This window comes from Neovison vison, chromosome 8 (genome assembly GCF_020171115.1).
Source record: "Neovison vison isolate M4711 chromosome 8, ASM_NN_V1, whole genome shotgun sequence".
NCBI classification, from domain to species: domain Eukaryota; kingdom Metazoa; phylum Chordata; class Mammalia; order Carnivora; family Mustelidae; genus Neogale; species Neogale vison.
Genome location: NC_058098.1, coordinates 73,240,696 through 73,264,910, shown reverse-complemented (window position 1 = coordinate 73,264,910; position 24,215 = coordinate 73,240,696). Strand labels below are relative to the sequence as shown.

The 24,215-nt window shown below is 35.2% G+C and overlaps 1 protein-coding gene across 26 annotated transcripts in view; it reads left to right on the top strand.

Annotated features, from left to right (window-relative positions):
* NRXN1 (neurexin 1) overlaps positions 1-24,215 on the top strand; it is a 1,167,944-nt gene that overhangs the window by 1,010,110 nt on the left and 133,619 nt on the right. For 17 of the 26 annotated variants that reach the window (XM_044263937.1, XM_044263923.1, XM_044263925.1 and 14 more), the window contains 2 exons: positions 17,086-17,175; positions 18,561-18,880. In XM_044263937.1, coding sequence (XP_044119872.1) covers positions 17,086-17,175; positions 18,561-18,880 — 410 coding nt within the window. The remainder of the gene's footprint in view (positions 1-17,085; positions 17,176-18,560; positions 18,881-24,215) is intronic. The other 9 variants (XM_044263931.1, XM_044263930.1, XM_044263938.1 and 6 more) reach the window with 1 other exon arrangement.

Sequence of the window (24,215 nt, the reverse complement as noted above, 5' to 3'; positions counted from 1 at the left end):
CTTTTTTGGCATAAACTCTATTAAATACCAGCTTATTATAAGATATACCTTCTTTTTTGTCATGTTTGTGTACTTTTTTATTGGAATCATAACATAATCGTGTACTCCTTGATGTCTAAGGGCCTGTATGTGGGGTTTTTAATCAGAATGTCTAAGGACTTCCTAAAAAAGATTAGTGGTCCTATGACCTTTTTTGATCCCAGTTTTCTCATCCACTAGAATTGTTGTATATTCCCACAAAAAGCAGAATCAAACTGTATCAAATTTCATGAAGGAAATTGACTCCATATATAAATCTCGCTGTAGAATTGCTTCTATTTTCCTCTATTATTGAGAATCCAGTCATGTGGCTACTTATTTTCACCTGCAAAAATCAGGTTTGGGAGGGAATGGAAGATAGAATCAATAAGTCTGAATCATGAAGAAGAAGCTGGGAGTGTGAAATAAGCCAACCCAAAAAATATTTCAGAGTAAAGAGATTCAGTATGGCAAGGCAAAACACAAAGGGTAGTGGAAGAGATAAGTGCATAAGAGGTGCAGTTTGTTAATTTGTTTAGTAAGTCTTTAAAAATACTTATTTAAGACCTCCAGTATGCCTGGGTCTCTGCTGAGAATATAGTGGTGATCCAAAACAGACACAATCTCTGCTCTCCTAGAGTTTACAGTTTATTGGTGAAAACACATTTCAGTAACCCCTCTGAATAAAGTGTAGCATATAAAACTAGAGGGGTTAAGAATGAATGTCCAGAGCTAAGGTAGGAGGTGACAGAGCAGTGCAGGTATTTCTTGGACTATAGCTTGAAAGGTGGAGGTAGAGATACTGGTGTTGAGTGAAGGTTGGCCTCTCTCTCAGGGCGCAGGCTCCAGGAACATCAGAAGAGAAGTGCCAAGGGCAAAGACAAAGCTTTTCCACCTACTTCCACCAAACGTTTCCCCCAATAAGTTGAGGCCAAAACGTTTATTGAAGTCTAGTCATATGGGTGGAAGTGGTGAAGGTATATTTAATTTCTTGGGAAATATAAGGTACCTTTACTTTATTACCTTTGTATAAAGCTCAGGTCTTTTTGTTTTGGCACTAAATGGTACAGTCCTCCATTTTCTAGACCTTCTACTGTCCTGGGTATTTTCCATGGAGTCTCTCACCTCCAAAAGAAAAAGAGAACAGAGTAAGACACTCACTTAGTTTTGGGTAGATGATAAATACTTCAAGTTAACAATGAAAGTTGATATTTTTGTAGTTATTGTTTGTTGGCATGACCATTTAACAAGTCCCCCCCAAACTAATTATGGTCTCACAAAAATCATTTTTTGTGTGTGTTGAACAAGATTCCTCAGGCAAATTTAAGATTAGAAATGTACGTAAATAATATAGGCTTTTCCTTTGGGACTTAGAATTTGTTTTCAGAGATTTGAAAGTGGGCACAATAAACTTTCTGTGATCTCGCAATAGTTACTAAATTGAAGAAAACATCAGTATATTTTAGTAAAAAAAAAAAAAAAAAAAAAAGCAACTCACCTTATGTAATCATTACCTAAGTTGGAATTTATTTTATATGGTATTTTGTGTGGGGGGTTTCTTTTGTGGAAACTTTTAAAATAAATTAACAACATAAAAATAACATTATATTTTAAATAGTACTCCAGTCATCTGTGTTAATGAAACTACAGGAGACCACACAGTAAAATGGGATCTCTTTTTTTTTTGTTGTTGTTTGTTTAAGAAATTTCATTTAACGATATGAAATGTTAAATAATTCCTTTTGCAAAAGTTGTACTATAGACATAATGGAACTATGTGTATACCTAGACCTATTTATAAATATAGGTATGTATGTAAGTATATATTGTGCTGATATTTTTTGTGCTGAAATCAACTTCATCATTAGCTTATACCTTAAATAATGCAAATTGTACATTGGTAGAATTCATTCTATAACTGTGTGAACTACCAGAGTTGTGTTGCAGAATATTATGATTTAAAAGCTAATCCAGAGAAGGAAAAAAATGCTTTCTTCAATCAAACTTTGTAATTAAAATGGGTACGATTTTTTTTTTCCCAATTTATTTATTTTCAGAAAAACAGTATTCATTATTTTTTCACCACACCCAGTGCTCCATGCAAGCTGTGCCCTCTATAATACCCACCACCTGGTACCCCAACCTCCCACCCCCCCCGCCACTTCAGACCCCTCAGACTGTTTTTCAGAGTCCATAGTCTCTCATGGTTCATCTCCCCTTCCAATTTACCCAAATTCCCTACTACTCTCTAACGCCCCTTGTCCTCCATGCTATTGGTTATGCTCCACAAATGAGTGAAACCATATGATAATTGACTCTCTCTGCTTGACTGATTTCACTCAGCATAATCTCTTCCAGTCCCGTCCATGTTGCTACAAAAGTTGGATATTCGTCCTTTCTGATGGAGGCATAATACTCCATAGTGTATATGGACCACATCTTCCTTATCCATTCATCCGTTGAAGGGCATCTTGGTTCTTTCCATAGTTTGGCGACTGTGGCCATTGCTGCTATAAACATTGGGGTACAGATGGCCCTTCTTTTCACGACATCTGTATCTTTGGGGTAAATACCCAGGAGTGCAATTGCAGGGTCATAGGGAAGCTCTATTTTTAATTTCTTGAGGAATCTCCACACTGTTCTCCAAAGAGGCTGCACCAACTTGCATTCCCACCAACAGTGTAAGAGGGTTCCCCTTTCTCCACATCCTCTCCAACACATGTTGTTTCCTGTTTTTTTAATTTTGGCCATTCTAACTGGTGTAAGGTGATATCTCAATGTGGTTTTAATTTGAATCTCCCTGAGGGCTAATGATGATGAGCATTTTTTCATGTGTCTGATAGCCATTTGTATGTCTTGATTGGAGAAGTGTCTGTTCATATCTTCTGCCCATTTTTTGATGTGTTTGTCTGTTTCGTGTGGGTTGAGTTTGAGGAGTTCATTATAGATCCTGGATATCAACCTTTTGTCTGTACTGTCATTTGCAAATATCTTCTCCCATTCCGTGGGTTGCCTCTTTGTTTTTTTGACTGTTTCCTTTGCTGTGCAGAAGCTTTTGATTTTGATGAAGTCCCAGAAGTCTATTTTCGCTTTTGTTTCCTTTGCCTTTGGAGACGTATCTTGAAAGAAGTTGCTGTGGCTGATATCGAAGAGATTACTGCCTATGTTCTCCTCTAAGATTCTGATAGATTCCTGTCTCACGTTGAGGTCTTTTATCCATTTTGAGTTGATCTTTGTGTACGGTGTAAGAGAATGGTCGAGTTTCATTCTTCTACATATAGCTGTCCAGCTTTCCCAGCACCATTTATTGAAGAGACTGTCTTTTTTCCACTGTATATTTTTTCCTGTTTTGTCGAAGATTAATTGACCATAGAGTTGAGGGTCCATATCAGGGCTCTCTACTCTGTTCCACTGGTCTATGTGTCTGTTTTTATGCCAGTACCATGCTGTCTTGGTGATCACAGCTTTGTAATAAAGCTTGAAATCAGGTAAGGTGATGCCGCCAGCTTTATTTTTGTTTTTCAACGTTTCCTTAGCGATTCGGGGTCTCTTCTGATTCCATACAAATTTTTGGATTATTTGCTCCAGCTCTTTGAAGAATGCCGGTGGAATTTTGATCGGAATGGCATTAAAAGTATAGATTGCTCTAGGCAGTATAGACATTTTAACGATGTTTATTCTTCCGATCCAAGAGCATGGAATGGTCTTCCATCTTTTTGTGTCTTCTTCAATTTCTTTCATGAGTGTTCTATAGTTCCTCAAGTATAGATCCTTTACCTCTTTAGTTAGGTTTATTCCCAGGTATCTTATGGTTCTTGGTGCTATAGTAAATGGAATCGATTCTCTAATTTCCCTTTCTGTATTTTCCTTGTTAGTGTATAAGAAAGCCACTGATTTCTGCACATTGACTTTGTATCCTGCCACGCTGCTGAATTGCTGTATGAGTTCTAGTAGTTTGGGGGTGGAGTCTTTTGGGTTTTCCATATAAAGAATCATGTCATCTGCGAAGAGAGAGAGTTTGACTTCTTCATTACCAATTTGGATACCTTTTATTTTTAAAAAAGGTTTTATTTATTTGACAAAGAGAGAAACAGCAAGGGAGGGAACATAAGAAAGGGGGAGTGGGAGAGGGAGAATCAGGCTTCCCGCCAAGCAGGGATCCTAATGCAGGGCTCAATCCCATGACCCTGGGATCATGACCTGAGCCAAAGGCATATGCTTAACTGACTGGGCTACCCCTAAAATGGGTACAATTTTGACAGTAAGTTGGTACTTTGCTAAATGTAAACCCAGGAGTATTCATATCCAGACCTTTTAGCCATTGTGGCAAAATGCTGTCACATCTGCTTGGTATCCAAGGTCTGTGATTAGGCCAACGATACATATTTTTAAATAGTTTTAAATGATCTCTATTTTAGTTTGCTAGGGGCTCCATAGCAAAATACCACAGTCTTGATGACTTAAAGAGCAAGTGATTCTATCACAGTTCTGTAGACTGGAAGTCTCGAGGTGTTGGCAGCCTTGATTTCTCTGGTGGCCTCACTTTTTGGCTTGCAGATGGCCACCGTCTCTCTGTTTTCACAGTCTTTTCACTCTGGTCACCTGCCCCTGGTGTCTTTCTGTGTGTGTCTAGATTACAGGGTATTGGTTTAACTGCATCACCTCTTCAAAGGCCCTCTCTCCAAATATAGTTGCATTTTGCTGTACTGAGTTAAGGCTTCACCACATGAATTTCAGGGAATGGGAGGTACAATTTGGCCCATAAGAGTTTTCAGGTAATAGAAGGGTCCTTGTGGAAGATGTCCATAAACTGTTTATTTCCCCTAAAGTCAACACAAGCCCGGCTGTACTTTGAAGACTTCAGGAAAAATGTTAAATGAAGTATTAATTAGACCAGAGTTGTATGACCCAACTAATTTAGCCCTTTCCTTGAAAATGACACAGCTTTAAAAAAAAAAAGGGAAGAAGAACAGCAACAACAAGAACAATATATAAGGGGATAAATTTCAGTTACCCTTACTAGTGGAGTATCAGCTTAAACTTGGTTAAGACATACTTGTAGGTTTTTTATCCTTCTCTCCTTTCTGTTCTGTATTTAGGGATCTACTAGAACTCACAGGTGGCTTAGGTTTAGGGGAAATATTGATAGCAGTGAATACCTTCACACATAGTCTTATTCTGAGAGATGCAGTGTACTATTTCTCCGATACTATTTCATCTTACTGATGCAGTGTATCTGCTGCATTCTTTAGGATATCTGGGTCTTAATTGGTGATCTCCATCCAGACTGGAAGCTACACTTAGGCCACCTGCAGATTTTCCACTCTGATCTTGTCAGACTTGATTGGATGGGAACTCTCATGAGGCTGTTTCCTGAACCAGGAATGTCCCCCACAGTATAGTTTCCCAGATCACAGGTGTTTGAGTAACTCAAGAAAAGATTTTACTTGAATAAATTTTGGACAAAAGTGGTTTGCAAAGAGCAGTTATAGATTTGGGGGAAAAAAAGTCATATTGCCTCTTGATATTGTCCTCTCTTGTCACTTTAGTACAAAGAACTTAAAATGAAGAGGAGACAAATCTCTTTCCAAGCATCATAACGCACTTCTCCGTCCTCTTGACTACTTTTTATAAAATCGAAATCTCCTAAAACCCAACCTGTGCTTGCCTTTCTTCTCTTGAAATGGCTGTCAGAGGAGTGATATGCTTCAGTGGGTGGGTAGAATGAGAAGCCAGAGGAATGTCTGCCTGGTAAGAAGTGTGTGTGTCTGTATAGCTGAAAGAAGAAGGAAGACAAATTTGCAATATCAGAAAATTGTAATGGCTTAATTATAGATCTCCACAGATGACAACTCAAAGTCTTCATAACTTTGTCAAAGCACTATGAGATAGTTAACAACAACAAAAAAAAAAAGAAGAAAAAAAATGTGCCAAATCAAAAATTTCAGTCTCTTAAAGTTATTTGCAGAGTTAGAAAACATATCTTGTTTTCAATTGATCATATCTTGTTTTTCAATGGGTCTAAAATTAATTCCCCTATAAAAAAAAATCCACAGACAGCATATGTCAACAAGAGGGCTTGAAGTGTGTCTTCTTGACAACCCTACCTTTAACTTGGGATCCTCGGTCATTAGCATTGGTGACCACTTAAGAGGCCACACAGTCCACTAATCGCATCTTACAGATGGGGGGCTTGTCTTGTTTTCGGCCACTCAGTATCCACTTCTGTTCATAATTTCTACAGCCTGTTTTTACCACAAGCCTTACGGGGAAAAAAAAAGAGGAGTCAGAGGCATTCTTTTTGAAATGCATCTCTTTGAGGCATTAGTGTACAGATTAAAATATCATTTGGAAACCTCAGTGATCTCTAAGGTTTTCCTTTTCTGGGAGTAACTTTGTCACTGCACTGCTGCACAGAATAGATCGTGGTCTCCTGAATTCCATTTTCTCTTAGGGCAGGTACTTTGGCTTTTTCTTGTTGTGTGGCCTCCTAAAGTTAATGACCTCCCTTCGGGTGTTCCTACTGGCTTACAGGTAGCAATGCATAAACCTCTGAGAATAGGTTCTCAGAGGTTTGACATTGCTTGGGAGAAAATGCAGTGTTTTTTTTGACAAAGCATCTGTAAGGTTGAGGACACACTTAAAATAAGCGTAGTTCCTTTATTTGTCTTAAGAAAGAAAAATTTATTTGTTTTTCTTACCACCTCTCTGATGTCCAGATGGGTGAGAAACAATTTCTGCAATCTCTGTATTCTTAGATACGTACGTACATCCTATTAGGTAGATTAGACCAGACAACAAATAATGACACAATCACAATATATCACTCGTATTTACTTAGAGTCTACCTTGTGCCATATGCTTTTGCTAAGAGATTTACATATACTTTATTATGTTGATTATTCTTACAAATACCTATTTTACAGATGAGAAAACTGAAGTTCAAAAATGTTGTGTTCCTGGTCCCCTGTTAAAAAGCTAAACACGAGGAAAGCCAGGATATAGAGCCCAGTATCCTTAGCCACTGAGGATTCTTCTTCTACAACGAGTCTGACCACATGAGTTTACTTGAAAGAAATCACAGAGGGGCGCCTCTGTGGCACACTCAGTTAGCATCTGACTCTTGGTTTTGGATCAGGTTGTGATCTCAAGGTTGTGAGACTGAGCCCCCGTCAGGTTCCACACTCAGCACAGAGTCTGCTTAAGACTCTCCCTCTGTCCTTCCCCCCATCTCTCTGAAATAAATAAAAAAAGAAACAAATAAATGTCTATAAAAAAGAGAAAAAAATGAAATCATTGCTGATCTATAAAATACATTTTTATTGGGGTAAGTCATTCTAGGGTTTGTTTTTGTTTTTTTGTTTTTTTTTTTCATTCTAGGGTTTTAAGTTCATATCTATAGTATTTAATCTGTCTACAAAAATAATAGTTATTTTATTTAAGAGTTTGTATATTTTATAAGATTGAGGAGGGCTGGCCATTCTAGCCTGCCCTTGGTACTTCCAGGACATGTTATCTGAAACAATTTGTATACTGTTGGCAAACCCCGTCTTTCTAATTGGGAAAAAAAAAATCTTCCTGTGTTCTGATTACAAGTGAAGGAGAGAGATTGGTCCCTTAAAATGAGATTAGGATGCAATAGTATCAGACTTCTCTTTACCAAAGATTAAGAAACTGTCTCAATATAATTTCTAATCCATAGCAGATGATAGATGAGACATTTCCTTATTTCCTCTTCCTTAGAACCGTCTAAATATTAAGAAGAACAGATTAAAAGTCAGGGTTGGTGTGAGAAAGTAGAAAATTGAGCTATACCACATAATACTCTGATTCTCAGAAATCAAGGACTGGGAAAAGGAAGCTTAAATATACATGTAAGCTCTTATGAGGGTGGATAAGCTTAAATGTTTTGACATGATTTAGAAGGTACTTAAGATTCTCATATCTGGGAAAATGGCAAAATGCCATTTTTAAGGTAGTGTGGAGCTATTCTTACATTTCATTTTCCTTTTTCTCACCACAGAGTGATATCTATCAGTGGCCTTCTCTGTTTTTGTAGCTGTTAAACCATTCTTCTCTCTTAAAGGCTACACAGCTAGTACAAAAGAACTCTTCAGTATCCGTGATAGCAGAGTATGACCTTTAACTTATCAGAGTACATTCTGTATTCTGTTATCTGCTTGTCCCTGTTGCTTTTTATTTCTTGTTACTAGTTTTTTATATGATATTTTAGTCTCTTTGCATTAGAAACTCAACAACATGGGAAGGCTTAAGGAAGAACATGTAAATCACTATTCATTCCACATAGGCAGTGAGATCCAAAGATCACAAGGTTACCTCTACTTCTGATGAAACAATATCCAAATTAAAATGTTTGAATGTAAGTAGCATAGACGAACAAGGGCTTCTACAAATTGTTGTATAAAGGTATACTAGATATCTTAATGTAATTCCATATAACAGGGGGACATGAAGGGAGAAATTTCTTAACCCAGTTAGGTGTGCAGTAAGCTTCTAACTTCTTCCCCAAAGAACTGTTAAACTCTGCAGTAGGTAGCCTGTGGCTTTCATGCCCATTATCTTAACAGTCTCATAGGAAGATATTGTTTAACTGGATCTAAAGGCCTACTGTTTCACACAAGGAGCTTGGGTAACATAGGAAGCATTAGTCATAAACAGACATTGCCCTACGGCAGTGGTCTGTGCTCTCTCCAGATGTTTAAGTGGGCTGACTGAAAATGTGTCTGGGTTGTTCCACTCTCTCTTTGTATAGCATTGCATTCAGATGCTACATTTAACTTATAGAAAATGCCACTTTTTTTTTTTAGAAGATGGGAGCACAACTGAAGTGTCTACAAACATAGTAGGAATACGCAATCAAAATTGTAAAAGATCATCCACAATCCCTCCATCCTAACTCAAATATTTTCATTTTTGCATATTGCCCTCAAATTCTTGTCAACTTTCACCATATTTTATTTAGTAGTTTTAACATTGTGTGTATTATATGGTTCACTTCACATAGCATAAATATTTTAATTATTTATATTTATATTTACAATTAGTTTGAGACTAAATATATTCTACTGGAGAATATATTTACTTAAAAAATAGATCTACTGGTATACTGCTTTACAAAATTGAAAAGGATAATCAATAATCAGTATACTGCTTTACAAAATTGAAAAGGATAATCAATAATGAGTATACTGCTTTACAAAATTGAAAAAGATAATCAATAATAAATCCTTTTGGGGATTAATATCCATAGTAGAACACATTTTTATCTGGCTACTATTTCAATAAAATTTAGGTTGTTTTTTATCTAGGTAAAATCCTTTGTGTTCTGTCATACCTTCTGTTTTTCCGTAGTCCATTGTCCTCTCTGAACTTCTGTGGCAAGTACAGTTCATATAGTGGTTAGTTATATACTTATGAGAAGTTATCTATTATCCTGAACTTCCACTTAACTTCCTTCATTTTGCCCCATGACTCCCCAGACAAAGTGTAGGCTCTTTAATAATAGGATCTATAAGATGTATTGATGTATGCTCACTACAGTACTTTTGGAGTACACTGTTGGTTCTTATGTATTGATTTCATTGAGTTAGGTTGCTTTCCTAATGTCTACCTAAGCTATACTAAAGAAACAAGGGATTTAACTACTGAACTAGAGAAGGAAGGTGCAGTCTTTTGGCTACATGAGATATGTCTAGGAATGGGTGTACGCATTGGGTTATTGATGAATGGCATTTAAGCATTGGGTCCCTGGAGATTTATAAAGGGAAGAGCAGAGATAAAAGATGAGCAAGGAAGAAAAAAAAAGGGAGGGAATGTGAGGTCCCAGCAGAATTCACTTTAACATGTTGCACAGTCCCATCCCTCTTCCCACAAGCCAACAAAATGCAGTAGTCTTCTCACTCATGACTAGGACCCTTTGTCCTTTAACAACTTGTGTCTGGAGAGGATAGCATCAAAAAGACCTGTGAACTTGGTAGATTATTATGTTTGGGACTTGTCTTACAGTAAAAGGTTAATATAAGGAATGCCTAGAGTATTTTATGTCTCAGTTGGCTTGCATGACAGGGCATCACTGTAAAAAGAAGAAAATGAAATGCTATTCCTCACTGGGATCTCTACTGTAACAGATCTTCACTATCTTACTCTAAAATAGAGGTGATAAAAAGAGATTCCTGATAAATCCTCAAGGATTTGGAATGATTACTGATTTTATGTGCCCAAGAGGAGAATCTCACCCCAAACTTAACAAAACAGAACCTTTAAAAACAAGACCATGATATTTTCCATTATATAAGAGAGTGCAATAAGGATTAAAGGGAAGATGTTGGGGCTTTATATCTCAGGATGTTTGAAACTTTTTTCTTAAAAAAATAACTATTGTAGGGAGTAGCTTAGGAGTCAAATATTCCTGAGTTCACATGATTCCTCCATCTATTTTGTATGATTTTGTCCTAGTTATATCATCTATTTGAGACTCATTTTTTTAAATCTATAAAATAAAAGATACTTATGGTCCAGGATTAATATGAAGACTAAATGAGAGATAACTTATATAAAAAGTCAGTAGCACAGTAAAGCACAAAAGCCACTCAATACATTATTACCCTCTTTTCTGGTAGTATTTTCTTTAATTCCTTTACCTATAGACCACTTTCATTCTTAAAAAGTGGGTTTTTCAAAGTGCAAGAAACTTAGCTGTAGGCTTACTAGTTTGTTTGCTCAGTGTCAGAAAAGAAGCAGTTTTAGAAGCTGGTAGTATGTGTTTATAATTCCATAAGGTCTTAAAAGTCTTGGTGACAATCCAAATCTATCACTGCTTTGTATTAGCCATGGACCAGGCATACTCTGGAAGGCCTGAGACCTCATGACTACAAGATCTATAACCTCTACCACCTGTTTTTGTAGAGATCCAATTCTTTGTCATTTTTGCCTTAGTTAAAGGACAGTTATTTCCATTACAAGCAAATGTTAGATTTACTGATGGACTTTGGAAAGCGCTACTGGGGGAATCTACAATTCAATTCATTTTCCAGAAATCACTAAAATAAATACAAAGAAACATATTCTTGGAAATTAGGCATATTTCTGAAGATTCATTAAGTCTAATATGTCTCTCATATATAGTTCGTAGAAGTGAGGCACTTACTAAAATTTCTCCCAGATCAACTCAACCATCAGTTCTCTGCAATTAAAAAAAAAAAAAAGGGATCCCAAGTTGATACTAATTTCTCTGCTAATCTATATGCACCATAGTGGGCCCAACTTCAAGCTACACATCATTGTCTTACATTTAAGCACAAAACATTTTACTTCCCTGGCCTATGTTTACTCCAATGACAAAATCATGATTGATGAAAGAGGAGCAAGATTAGGGAAAATATATATATATATATGACATTATATGTGACATATATATGACATTATATGTGACATATATATGACATTAATGGTACTAATAGCCTTATTGATTTTGACTCTTAAAATAAAAACTCTGTTTTTACTTTCATACTATTTTGGACAAATTTTGGGTTCATAGCACAGCTTTTCCTTATTTTTCTTCTAATATATTACGTTGTCGTTTAGAAAACTGACACTTTTATTTCCAAGGAGAAATTACATATCAGTAGTGAAGATTTATGAAAATGAGAGGAGAAAAACTATATATTAGCAAAGTTCATATAGCTTTTCTCTACTGACCAATAGTCATAAAAATATGATTACAGTTTTATTTCTTTTTATTCTCTGAGTCCCACCATGAAATTTAACTACAAGTCAAGGATTTGAGTTTTATTACTTCTTGCTGCTTACCTTGATTCTTTGAAATTACTCTTGTTCTTTGAGGTCGACAAGTTCATGCAAAATTAATATTCTATAGTGTTACCAAACAGTATTGGTTAGTAAGAGAATGAAACTATCTGGGATTCAGTCAAAATAAAGCAAGCTGCACTCTAAGTGAATAACCAGATTTTGTTTTTTATTTTTCAGCCCTGGAACCTTGTTTGAAATATCCATTACAGTTAGCACTTTATGCCTAAGTGGCCACTCCAGTTAGAACTTGTACCTAGAAATTTATTCCAGTTATAAGAAGCCTGTCTTTTGTCAAAAATACTGAATTCTGAAACTAATCTAATGTTATGTATTAATTACAGTACAGTTGATAATTAGTTAATTAAAAAAATACTGAATCCTTTCACAATTCAAAGGAAAATAAACACAGGTTTTACATATTGTTTTGTTGCTTGGAAATTACTTCAACAGAGATGTGTATGTCACTGGTGACATTTTCTGTGGAGGTACCAACATACTTAACCCACATAAAATCAACTGGAGGAAAAAGAAAATAAAAGGAAAACCTCATTCTAGTTTTATTAAGGTGCAGGAAGTATGAAACTAAAGCATGTCTTAACAATTCGTTGAGAAGTTCTGTTACCATAAACCTGATACATATGCTCAGTTGATTGCTGTAGTTGATTTGTATGCTTTTTAAAAATTGAAGTTCTTCTTGTGTCCTTTTAATAATTCCAAAATAAATAAGTTTCTTATAAGTGGGTCATTATTACTTTATCCTTACCTCTGGTTTAAAAAACTTGAAAATGAGAATAGCTTCTCCCGAAGATTCACCTTTGGCTTGATTTGAATATTCAGGTACTGTTTGTTTGTTTGTTTGGTTGGTTGGTTTTGTTTTAAGATTCATCTATTTTTGTATTCTTAGAGAGAGAGCACACACACAGGGAGAGTCAGAGGGAGAGGGAGAGAGAAACCCTAGCAGACTCTTCATTGAGCTCAGAGCCCAACATGGGACTCAATCCCATGATCCTGAAATCACAACCTGAGCCAGAACCAAGAGTCAGTTGCTTAACCAACTGTGCCACCACAGGCCCCACATTCCAGTTGTTTCTAATCTGTCCTGTCCATATAGGCCTGCTTCCTTTGACCATGCTCAGAAGTACTATGTAGTGTTTCTACATCACAGCATGTTTGGTATTAGGTCCCAGTCCTTCCCAAAGGAAAGAAAAGGTCATTGTAAATTATATTTATCTTTGACCTTTCCAATTAAATTGGTTGTTTTATGTTCTTTATATTACGTGCTAAGTTTAGATGTATATCAAACTCTGCAAGGATTAAAAATGAACACAAGCATACCAAATTACTGGTTGTTTTGTAAATGACATATCATTATGAATTTGTAATGCAATAAAATGCATTTTGAACAATTTCTTAAAATAATACACCTCAATAATGACTTTTCATATGAAGCTTGCTAATGAAAATCATGAGGTGGAGGCAAAAAGTAGGCTTATTCCTGGTGAACATAAACAATCTAAGCTATTTTATACTCAATAGTAGAAGGGATTTGGGACTCATCTGTTAAAAGACATCATCATTATAGCCCTCTATTTAGCTGTGTCTTTGTTTGCTTGATAGTGTATTTATATATAATTTTGTCACAAGAAAAGTCATTAATTTTTTATTCCAGTAGAAGAACAAAGACTTTGGAAACTAAAATAAATATATTGAACTGAAGTGAGTGCCCTCTGATTTCCCATCATCCATTACTGCAACAAAGACTAAAGTCTGTCCTTTGATTTCAAAATCAAATCTCTGTGTTTAAAAAAAACAAAAGGGTCTCTGAACTAGAAGGCATCTGATATTCATGGGGGATGGGATTGTATGGTACCATCCATGTGGCTACCTTTTTAAAAAAATTATCACATCTTTTTACACCTATCTCTGCTGCCTACTCAATACTTTTCTGTTGTTAAGTGGCCTCTGTTATTCTTTGGAAATATGGTGTATATGTTGGTTTATCTGCGTCTCATCAAGGATCTTTAAGAGCTATTGTTGGCTTAAATTGTGTCAATCAATTATATTAATTGTTCTGTGAGTACCAAAGGTTTAAGAGCAAATTGTATATATCTGTGTATATATTTTTATGTGTTTTTACTTGCTTTTTTTTAAGCTATTCAAAAAGAATATACAAAGCTGTCAATTTTCTCCACCAATCTTACTTAGGTCTTTTCTACTGCCCCTACTAATACTAACTATGATTATTTATTTTGTGGCATGAAACCGTTATTATTACCAAGTAATGAATTGACCATGTGGATGTTTAAGTGACCATCACTAAAGAGATAAAATTATAAATGAACTATGTGATTTTCCTTTGGGAAGTTAAAGGGAGGCTCAGCTAGATGGATCTATTCTCTGGGCATAAGTATTTGCTTTCATTTTCTTGTGAATGTTGTTAGGCTGTAGGATGAGGCAATTGTTCCATGGAAGGTATCAGAAATAAAAACAAGATTTCCTTCACTACTTCAATCCACAGACACTTCGTAGGAGATTATTTGATAGGTATCATGCTAGCACTGAGAATATAGTAAGTAACAGCACACACAGTATCTGACTGTATTGAACTTCAGACTTCAGAGGGAAAATATTTATTGAATATACAATTACAAGGCCAGTGCCTATTCCAAAGGACATGTATCAGGTGCTAGGGAAACATGTAGTCAATTGTCCTAATCTGACTTGGGGACAGCAAGAAAGACCTCCCGAGGAAAAATGCTTCTGCTGAGAAGACTCCATTAATGAGTCATGTTTGGCTAAGGGAAAATGGAAATGGTGTGAGAGTGAGGAAGAGCCTTTCAAATAAAGGAACTTACAAGTGCAAAAGCCCAGAGGAAGAAGGAGAGCCTTAGAAAAATTGAAAGAAGTCTCATGAGTTTGGACAGAGGAGAGCAAGGCAGGGGCAGGCATGAGATGAGGAACAGGAAGTAGGAAAGGACCAGATCTTGGAACCACTCACAAATCTCATCAGGGGCTTGAGATTTTGTCCTAAAGGCAATGAGAAGGGTTATAATAGGCAAATGGCATTATTAGATATCAGCTGACATGTGGAGAATAGGTACAATTGATTGCAGAGATGACACAGAGTGGTCTGTTAATATGCTATAGTAGCAACTGGGGAAGAGGTGATTTGGAGCCTAAATTTGGGTGGTATCTGAGGAAATAATCATTTCTGATGATGGAAACACTCTAGCGTGAACAATGGCATATGGAACCACCTGAAATTATAAAGTCATCAGGAGAGTTATAACAGTGTGAATTGATGTGAGAGTTGGTGGACAAAGACGTTAATAGAGCAAAGGGTATGTGTCTTTGAAAAGTTATTTCATGTTTGGCTATCAAATTATGCACATAAACATGTTTATCACATAAATATAAGCCAAAACCACATATTCATCATTCATCTCACAGCCTTAAGATAACCAATATCATATCTAATGTGTTTTTCCAAATATAATTTGTATGCAAGCACGCAGAAGAAAACACAAATTGTGCACTCTTTTAAAACAAACATGGGCTTAGAATTTAAGCTGTTTGTATCCTTGGGTTTTTTTTTTTTTTTAATTTTTTATTTATTTGACAGAGAGAGAGAGAGATCCCAAGTAGGCAGAGAGGCAGGCAGAGAGAAGGGGGGAAGCAGATTCCCGGCTGAGCAGAGAGCCTGATGTGGGGCTCAATTCCAGGACTCTGAGATCATGACCTGAGCTGAAGGCAGAGGCTTAACCCACTGAGCCACCCAGGTGCCCCTATCCTTTGGGTTTTATTCAGATTATCAGTATATTAAAATGACCCCTAGTTTCACACAATGATATGTTGGTTTCAGGAATATAACATATTTACATTTTAAATTAAGGACTAATACATGAAACATTATTAGTCAAATAGACATTCAAAGAACAAATTGTTAAGGCCTAAGTGACAGTTCTTTTCTATTTCTCTAGAAGTATGTGACTAATATAATGGTGGGTTTATTGTGGTAAATACAATGTACAGTACAAACAGTATAAGAAAGTATTTATAAATTATTCTGAGAAAAATTTGTATCTATTACGTTTCTGAGCAAAATGCTCCAGTCTTTTGTCAGCAGTAGTACCTTCCAGTATTTCTTTCTCCTCTGAGTTCTCTGAGCTTTTGCCAAAATGTCTTAGCTCAAATTCCTTGTTAGTTAATTTTCACAGACGAGAAAAACTTCTTGTCCTATATGCAGCTGAGCACTGAGATGGCAGCCGGGATCTTCCTAAGTGCTTTATAGATCAGGTGTACATTCATCTATTCTCAAGGTCAGTTTAAACTGTGTTTCTATCAGATAATGTTTTGTTCAAAGAAGCGAGGCTCCCATTTAGTTTGAATGTGTGAGGAGGAAGCACCGTTGTGGCTCGTGTTTGTTCCTTACACTGTCACATATTATTTAGAATGGTTTAATAAAAGCAGATATTTGAGAGTAAAAGAACATACATATAATTTTTTTCCAAGTGTTATACATTTCAACATGTAAGCTTTAAGTGAAACTGAAGGACAATAAAATAAAGTCACTTTTGTCAAAGCCTTTTCCTGTAATAACATATTTGGATGATGCAAGATATATTCCCTTGTGATGTCCAAGTGATTGATAAACCGATTTGTGTGGAATATACAAGAACTATTCAGACATTGTGATAAATGTGTTAAGTGAGATGAATAAGAATTTCTATTTTCTGAATAGGACATAAAGTATTCTAGGCCGATTTTAGATGCTTCAGTGTGCCAAAGATGGTATTAAGTTTGGTGTTCATAAATTACTAATCTGGAATAAGAGGTTGAATGTATTTTGAAAACTTAAACCTGTTTCACCTGAACATGTTTAACTAGTTAATAAGAAACATCAAAAAGACAAAACCCTGAGATCAACGGTCATTTTTTGGTAAAGCTATTATATGCTGTTTAAATTGGTTGTTCGGGTCTGTCTATAACATAAGTTTAATAACCTAGCTCAAATGCAGATTTCTAATTTTCAATTAACATAGGAATAATTTTGTTTGCTAAAATAAAATAAATGAATGAATGACAAGTCTGAAACATGAAATGTTCTAGGTAGAACTTTTTAAAATTCCAAATTTCAAAAAATCATGTGGCAACTGTATAGCTCAAGCTTTAAGTATTAACTTTTAACCTTTGACCTTACAGATTTTAACCAATGAAATGTCTCTTTAAACTTTAAAGGAAACAATGATAACGAGCGCCTGGCGATTGCTAGACAGCGAATTCCATATCGACTTGGTCGAGTAGTTGATGAATGGCTACTCGACAAAGGTAAAAAACATTGATTAAAACTTCAAATAAAAAAATAATTTGAACATAACCAAGTAGTACTTCATTGTAACACTAATAAACATAAAAAATAAATTTTCCGTAAAACTAAATTAAAAACAAATTTAAAACAGTAAAATGTAGATAGTAATATTTGCATACCTTGTATAATAATTTCTATACATTTTTAGACGTACCAGCTGTTTAATAATCTTACCCTGTTAACTTAAGGTTAAAGGGACTGTTAAATATAATCCACTAACTCAATCTATGAAGGTACTCACAGCAAGCATTAACCCAAAATGATAAATCATTCATAGATTATATTACATGTTCCAGCCTCTAAATTATTAACTAAAATATATGTAGTTCTGATATCTTTATTATGGTCCTGAAAAACAAAACAAAACAAAACAAAACAAAACTCTTGGTTTAAACTCTAGGCATCTTAAATAGTGGGCAATATGGATTGCCAGTCAAAATGAAGTCCCTTTAACGTTTGCAACCTTCTAAGAGCATTTGAGAACAAGCCCTAATTAAAACTGAACTTAAAGTTGTGTGCATGCTTTTTATGAGCAGAGAGCAATCTGCTAAAACTGGATACTCAATTTGATGATATTGGTACTGTTGCTGAGGATTGCTGTTAGATGGAAATGTGCCATAATTTCTCCATCGGTTTGTGTATCATTCCTGAAGCCGCTTTTTACATCTGAAGCTATTTTATTTTTCATTTTGTTTTGTTTTAATAGACTTGCTGAAAGCCAATCAGAAAATATTTTTGGATTTTTTTTGTCTCTGACATGCTCAGTGTAAACCATGCATTTCTTTTCAGTGTGATTGCCGGAAAAATAGAATAATTCAAATAGCAATGGACTATGCCTTCAAAAAAATAAACATTCTTAAAGAATAGCATATAGATACATGTGGCCATTACATGAACTATGAAATTTTTATCATAAATTTACAATTAGATTTAGCTGCTCTAGATTAGTTTCTGTCAATGGTAATTTTAGAATGACAAATACTTGAAATGTTAGATATCTCACATTTTTTTTAATTTAACAATTTAGATTTAAGAGACCAACAGTATAAGATCTTGAGGTAAAAGGGAGAAGGGATCCACTAAAAATTGATTTATAATACTTATCTTTGATTGGTCTTTTAGCAAAAGCACTACATTTACAATAAGTTGAGAATTTACAAGTATTTGCCAATGATTATGCATTTCATGGACACCTCATTTATAAGCAATGAATTATGAGTCAAATGCCTCTCTTATAGTTTATTGCTATCATTATCCACCCCATGAAAGATCTGTTTTATCATCCTTTGTAGAATGTAGAATTCACAATCAACATTTTTGCATGTATGTAATATTATTTTTACAGGGCGTCAGCTCACAATCTTCAATAGCCAAGCAACTATAATAATTGGCGGGAAAGAGCAGGGCCAGCCCTTCCAGGGCCAGCTCTCTGGGCTTTACTACAATGGCTTGAAAGTTCTGAATATGGCAGCCGAAAATGATGCCAACATCGCCATAGTGGGAAATGTGAGACTTGTTGGTGAAGTGCCTTCCTCAATGACAACTGAGTCGACAGCCACTGCCATGCAGTCAGAGATGTCCACATCAATTATGGAGACCACCACAACCCTAGCTACTAGCACAGCCAGAAGAGGAAAGCCTCCTACAAAAGAACCCATTAGCCAGGTGAGTATGTGGATTTCATTCCTTTGTTTTGGAACTGTGGTTATGAAAGTGGGCTTTTCTACATATGTGTCTTTTCTAAAATGGGATTGTTTCTGATCTCCGGTGATCTGGTTTTCTTTGAGTCTTGCTTAGTATAATGTGCTCAGTTTGAATGTGAAATGTTTGTATACTGTTGATTTGAGATTTGCTGCTTTATATCGGTTTGTTAGCTGCTAGCTTGATTAATAACCGTGGTCTAGCCCAAGCTGAGGGGACTGCCTACTAATTATACAGTGTTTTCACTTTTTAAGTTAAGTAAACAAGTAAATTAGTGAAGTATTTGAAAGGCCTTATTTGTTCAGTCTCAGCACATCATCAGCATAAAATAAAACAAATTTGAAGAGAAATTGCTTACAAATTTCTGTTGTATTTTGAAGTGTTCAGAATTTTGAGTTGATAAGCGTGTGGTTCCCATAGTGAATGATAGGTCTACTCTTTTACTATTGTTGAGGGGGAAATTTTTATTCTACCCTTCAGGTTTCTTCTGGCTGATATAAGAAAGAAATTGACGTGAGGCAAAGTAACAGAAGGAAAAAAAATTTTGATTACATGTACACAGTCTCAATAATAAAATTGAGACCCATAGAAATGACCAAGGTAGTCAACTTTTATACTTTTTTACGCAAAGACAAACATATCTATAAGAAATTTACATGGCAAAGAAATCTTAAGTTTGGAAGCTTCAATTAGTAAGGAGTTCTAAATAGGGTTTGAGCTGGGATCATAAATTAGTAAATTATTTTACTAGTAATAAGTTATTACTAGTAGGTAGGTTTATTTATAGAGCCTTCTTGGCTTTGTATTTCCAGTGTCTGGTTATATGGCTTTACCTCTTGGTACAGGAGAACACCATTAATCTGGAAGATTTATTTTCTGCTTTCTGAAGGCAAAAGGGCATCATGGTGTTCTTGTACTGGCTGTTTCTTGGTAACTTTAATTGAAACTAATCACTATACCTAGGCCCCCACACTGTCTATGAGAGAAATGTGCTATTAGTATATCAGAAGACTTTTTTTGTATTGTATTTGATTAACTGACCTCACCTTGAATTCACGTCAATGATTTTATGTCTTACATCTAAAATTTTGAAAAACAGAATTTTTAAATGCCAAACTTTTACAAGATTGAAGTGTAATAATTCAGTCAAGGTATAATTAGTGATTTCCTACTATCTGTCAAGCACTGGTATTGCATCAGTGAAGAATAAGAAAGAAACAAAACAAAACAAAACAAAAACTACCTGCCCCAGAGAACACTGTTAGAATGCTATAGGCATACTATTAAATGCTATTAGATCCCTAATGACATTTATAGCCTTTGTATATATTCTGTTGTGATGTCTTTCAGAATTATGTGTTCTCCTAGGTCTAAATTGATTGTTTTGTTTTGTTTTTAATAGTGAATGAGTATATCTAGTAGTTGCCATATAAAGCCTTTCCAAATACATGATCCTAACTTCTAGGAAACAGCACTCTAAAGAAGCAAGAATGACAACAATTATTTTTACATTTATTTTATTTCAAGTGTTTAAGATAGACCTAAGTGTCAATTTGGAAAGAGTAGAAGGTAAATTCTGTTCATATCAGCACCCTGTCTACTGATGTAGGTTTACCAGAGAAAGAAAAAAAAAAGATTCTGATTTTTACTTTCAATAGGAAGGAGTGGGAAAAACAAAATAGGAGAAAATATCTTAGGAGAAGAGAGATGTTAAAAAAATTAAAGAGATAGTCTGTAAATTCGTAAGTGTAGTATTGCATTTTATGTGCCTGCCTTCCTTCCTTCCTTTCTTCCCTCTCCTTCCTTCCTTCCTTCTCCCTTTCCTTCCTCTCTTTTTCAATCTCTCTCCCCCACCATCCCTCCTTTATTTTTGATTTGCCTTTGGCCACAAAGTAAAATGAGCTGTCTCACTGGTTGTTCATTAATATATATTTATTGATCATTCTACATGTGCCATACATTGTCCGAGGTGGTGAGATTCATTAGCAACAATGAACAAAAACCCTTGTCCTTATGGAATATACATTGTAGTGGGAATGTGTGTTCATATAGTATAATCATTCTGTTCATTTTCTCTATCTTGTTTCATTAATCAGATTGTTAATAATAAAATTCAGTCCCTTGGATGAAGACTTGTGACTTTAGAATTTTAGACAGATTTATGCATCTCTATCAGCTCCATTTGATAATTGTTACTGATATTTCACTAATGATTTGTTATTATGGCTTTTGGTTTATAGTTTATTTAATAATAAACAAGTTATTAAGATGGGTTTGATATAGGAAAATGAAACACAAAGGACTTATAGATGATTTCTTTTACATATAATAATTCATAAGAGGACATTTTGGGACAATCAGAGTTGGAAATGTTCCTAGGAATAAAATTTGAAATAATCAGATATTTTTCTTAGTAGTCTTATTTCATCACTAATGGGATTACAGCTGCCTAAGTTCCTAGGGAGACCAGATGTACCCCAAAATAAGGAAAGACTTATCAACCATTCCTAGAATGTATTTTACCAATTAGTAACTGGTATATATTAAGAAGTTCTGTTTTTTGAGAAAACGTGCAAGATTGCTATTGTATTTGCAAGCTCAATCCCTAGAAGAGAAAAAATAAAAAGTTATTCATTTTATAGTTTTAATATAAAAGGAAAATAGTTAACTACCCATTAATTTCCAATGAAAAGAATCCCTTTTGTTATAAGCTATTACATGTTTAAAGAGAGCAGTGGTTTACGGAAGTAAATGAGCTAATCAATTAGTGATTATTTGGTTCATTTGAGGAGGTATTGACTTAAATAAAAGATTGCTAGGTTCATTAAAAAATAGATATTTTAAGTCTTGAGATTTTTAACAGACCAATAATGGCAATTAAATAATTTGGATTAATATGTCACAAATAGTCAATTGTGACAACAGTGTTCTCAGGTTGGACCAGTAAGTTTTAAAATGATCTTTGATAATGAAATATATATGATTTCAGGAAATAAGTTGTACATAAATGGAAAAACACTACTAAAGAAGAAAGCAAATTATTTATTTTTGAGTAACAGAGTAATTTATTGCAAATTCTCTTTACCTCACAATTGATTTTATTTTATTTTATTTTTTCAATGTTCCAAAATTCATTGTTTATGCACCACACCCCAGTGCCCCATGCAATACGTTCCCTCCTTAATCCCCACCACCAGGCTCACCCAGCTCCCACCGCCCTCCCCTCCAAAACCCTGTTTGTCTCAGTGTTCATAGTCTCTCATTGTTTGTCTCTCCCTCCGATTTCCCCCAACTCACTTCTCCTCTCCATCTCCCAACATCCTTCATGTTATTCCTTATGCTCCTCAAGTAAGTGAAACCATATGATAATTGACTCTCTCTGCTTGACTTTTAAACTGTCCTTTAACCGTGAAGAGATCACAGATATATGTAGAATTTAAATTCTTTGTTCAAATTGTCAAACTCTTGGAAGGTTAAAATTATAAGAGAGTGATTTGTAACGCTAATTCCAGGAAGGTAACCTTTGACCCATTTTTGCAGATTGGATGAAACATCTTCTTTAAACCCTCTCTGTAGTGGCCGTATCTGCCTGCTTTTATCAACTGCCTTACTAAATTGTGTACTAAGAAGGATCATTTCATTTTTCAAAAGCCACGTTGGACTGTTTTCTCAATCAAAGTATATTTTCCTCAGCGATAACACTGAGCCACTTAAGCTACAATGGCAATGTACCTTGAGGTGGTTGCATGTTTTAGATCTATGGAAACAAATTTTTGGCCAAGCAAAATTAAATTGAATTCATTTCAAATAGATGAGATGAGGTTTGTTCAGCCATCCTACATACACGGTAAATAGTAGGGGAGAAATGCATTTTCATTTTTTACAGAGTCAGAGAATTTTTATGAAACAGTATTTATCAAAGTGTTATCCCATAGGATCTTGTTTACTTTCCTACTTAAATATGCTTTAAAAAATGTTTTTCTGCTGAATGATGATCAAATTTCAGACTGATTTTTACTTTAGAAAGACACAGTTTATATCATGAAATAATGAGGACATTTACCAACTTTTCTGAGTAAATGGCTCTTAAAAATGTGAGTACAGGGTATCAGGGTGGCTCAGTTGGTAAAGCGTCTGTCTTCAGCTCAGGTCATGATCCCAGGGTCTTGGGATCAAGCCGCACATCAGGCTCCCTGCTCAGTGGGGAGCCTGCTTCTCCCTTTCCCTCTGCCCACCGCTCTGCCTACTTGTGCTCTCTCTATCTCTCTGTCAAATAAATAAATAAAATCTTTTTTTAAAAATGTGAGTACAACAATATTGATGGTACTTTTTAAAATTATACTTTTTAATGTGCCTTATATAAGGTTTATAAAATTTGTTTTACTTAGAATATTTAAAACCTAAATGTTTCCATAAGACCTGCTCATCTTAAAAAAGAGAAGCTTTTAAAACGAGGAAAAATTGATATGCACACTAGTGTTTAAGATCTTAGAGAGAGAGAAAGAGAGAGAGAGAAAGCTTTCTCTAGGGCAACTCTCAGAAGGAAATTTGCAAATAATTGCTGGTCAAATTTCTCGGAATGCTGAGAGAAATTTGGGATGAGGGGCAGATTTTTGGCTTCTAAATGTTCCTTCTTCTGAATAATCTGGCAATGTCTTATAATATATATAGCTTTATGTAAATGAGTAAAAGTAAGCCAGCCTTGCAAAGGGCAACATTCACTCCCTTTGGCTACAGTCTGTAAAGAAAGGATATTAAAGCTGTGCTATTCCTTTTACGATCAAAATTATAATTATTTATTCTGTTCTAATCTTTTGGCTTTTTTTTTTCGGGACTGTTTTACAAGCTATATACACACTATAGAGCACCATAGTGATCCATAGAAATGCCTTTTACTTAGAGGAAGTATAAGAGAATGGAAGGAACACAGTAGATCATGAGACATATTTCCACTTTGAACACAACCACTTACCTTGTTGTGTAACTTAGATAGGTTGGTTCCCATGGCTAAACTTTGGCTTTACTACCACTCTAAGTGGGTTAACTAGGAATCTCTTGAATTGCATTCAGCTCTGAAATTTCACTGATACTAATGATGATGCTCTTAACTATGTCTTCTAGTGATTATTTTAAAGCTTAGATTTCACCCTTGACTTTTACACAGGACAGATACGCATCTCGGTTGGCTTGATAGTTCGGCACCCCTGGTGGACCATTGTGATTATTAATACTATCCCTTTTTGAGTTTCCAGAGCATCCCATTTTGATCTATCTATTACACTTTTTTCTTACAGCATAC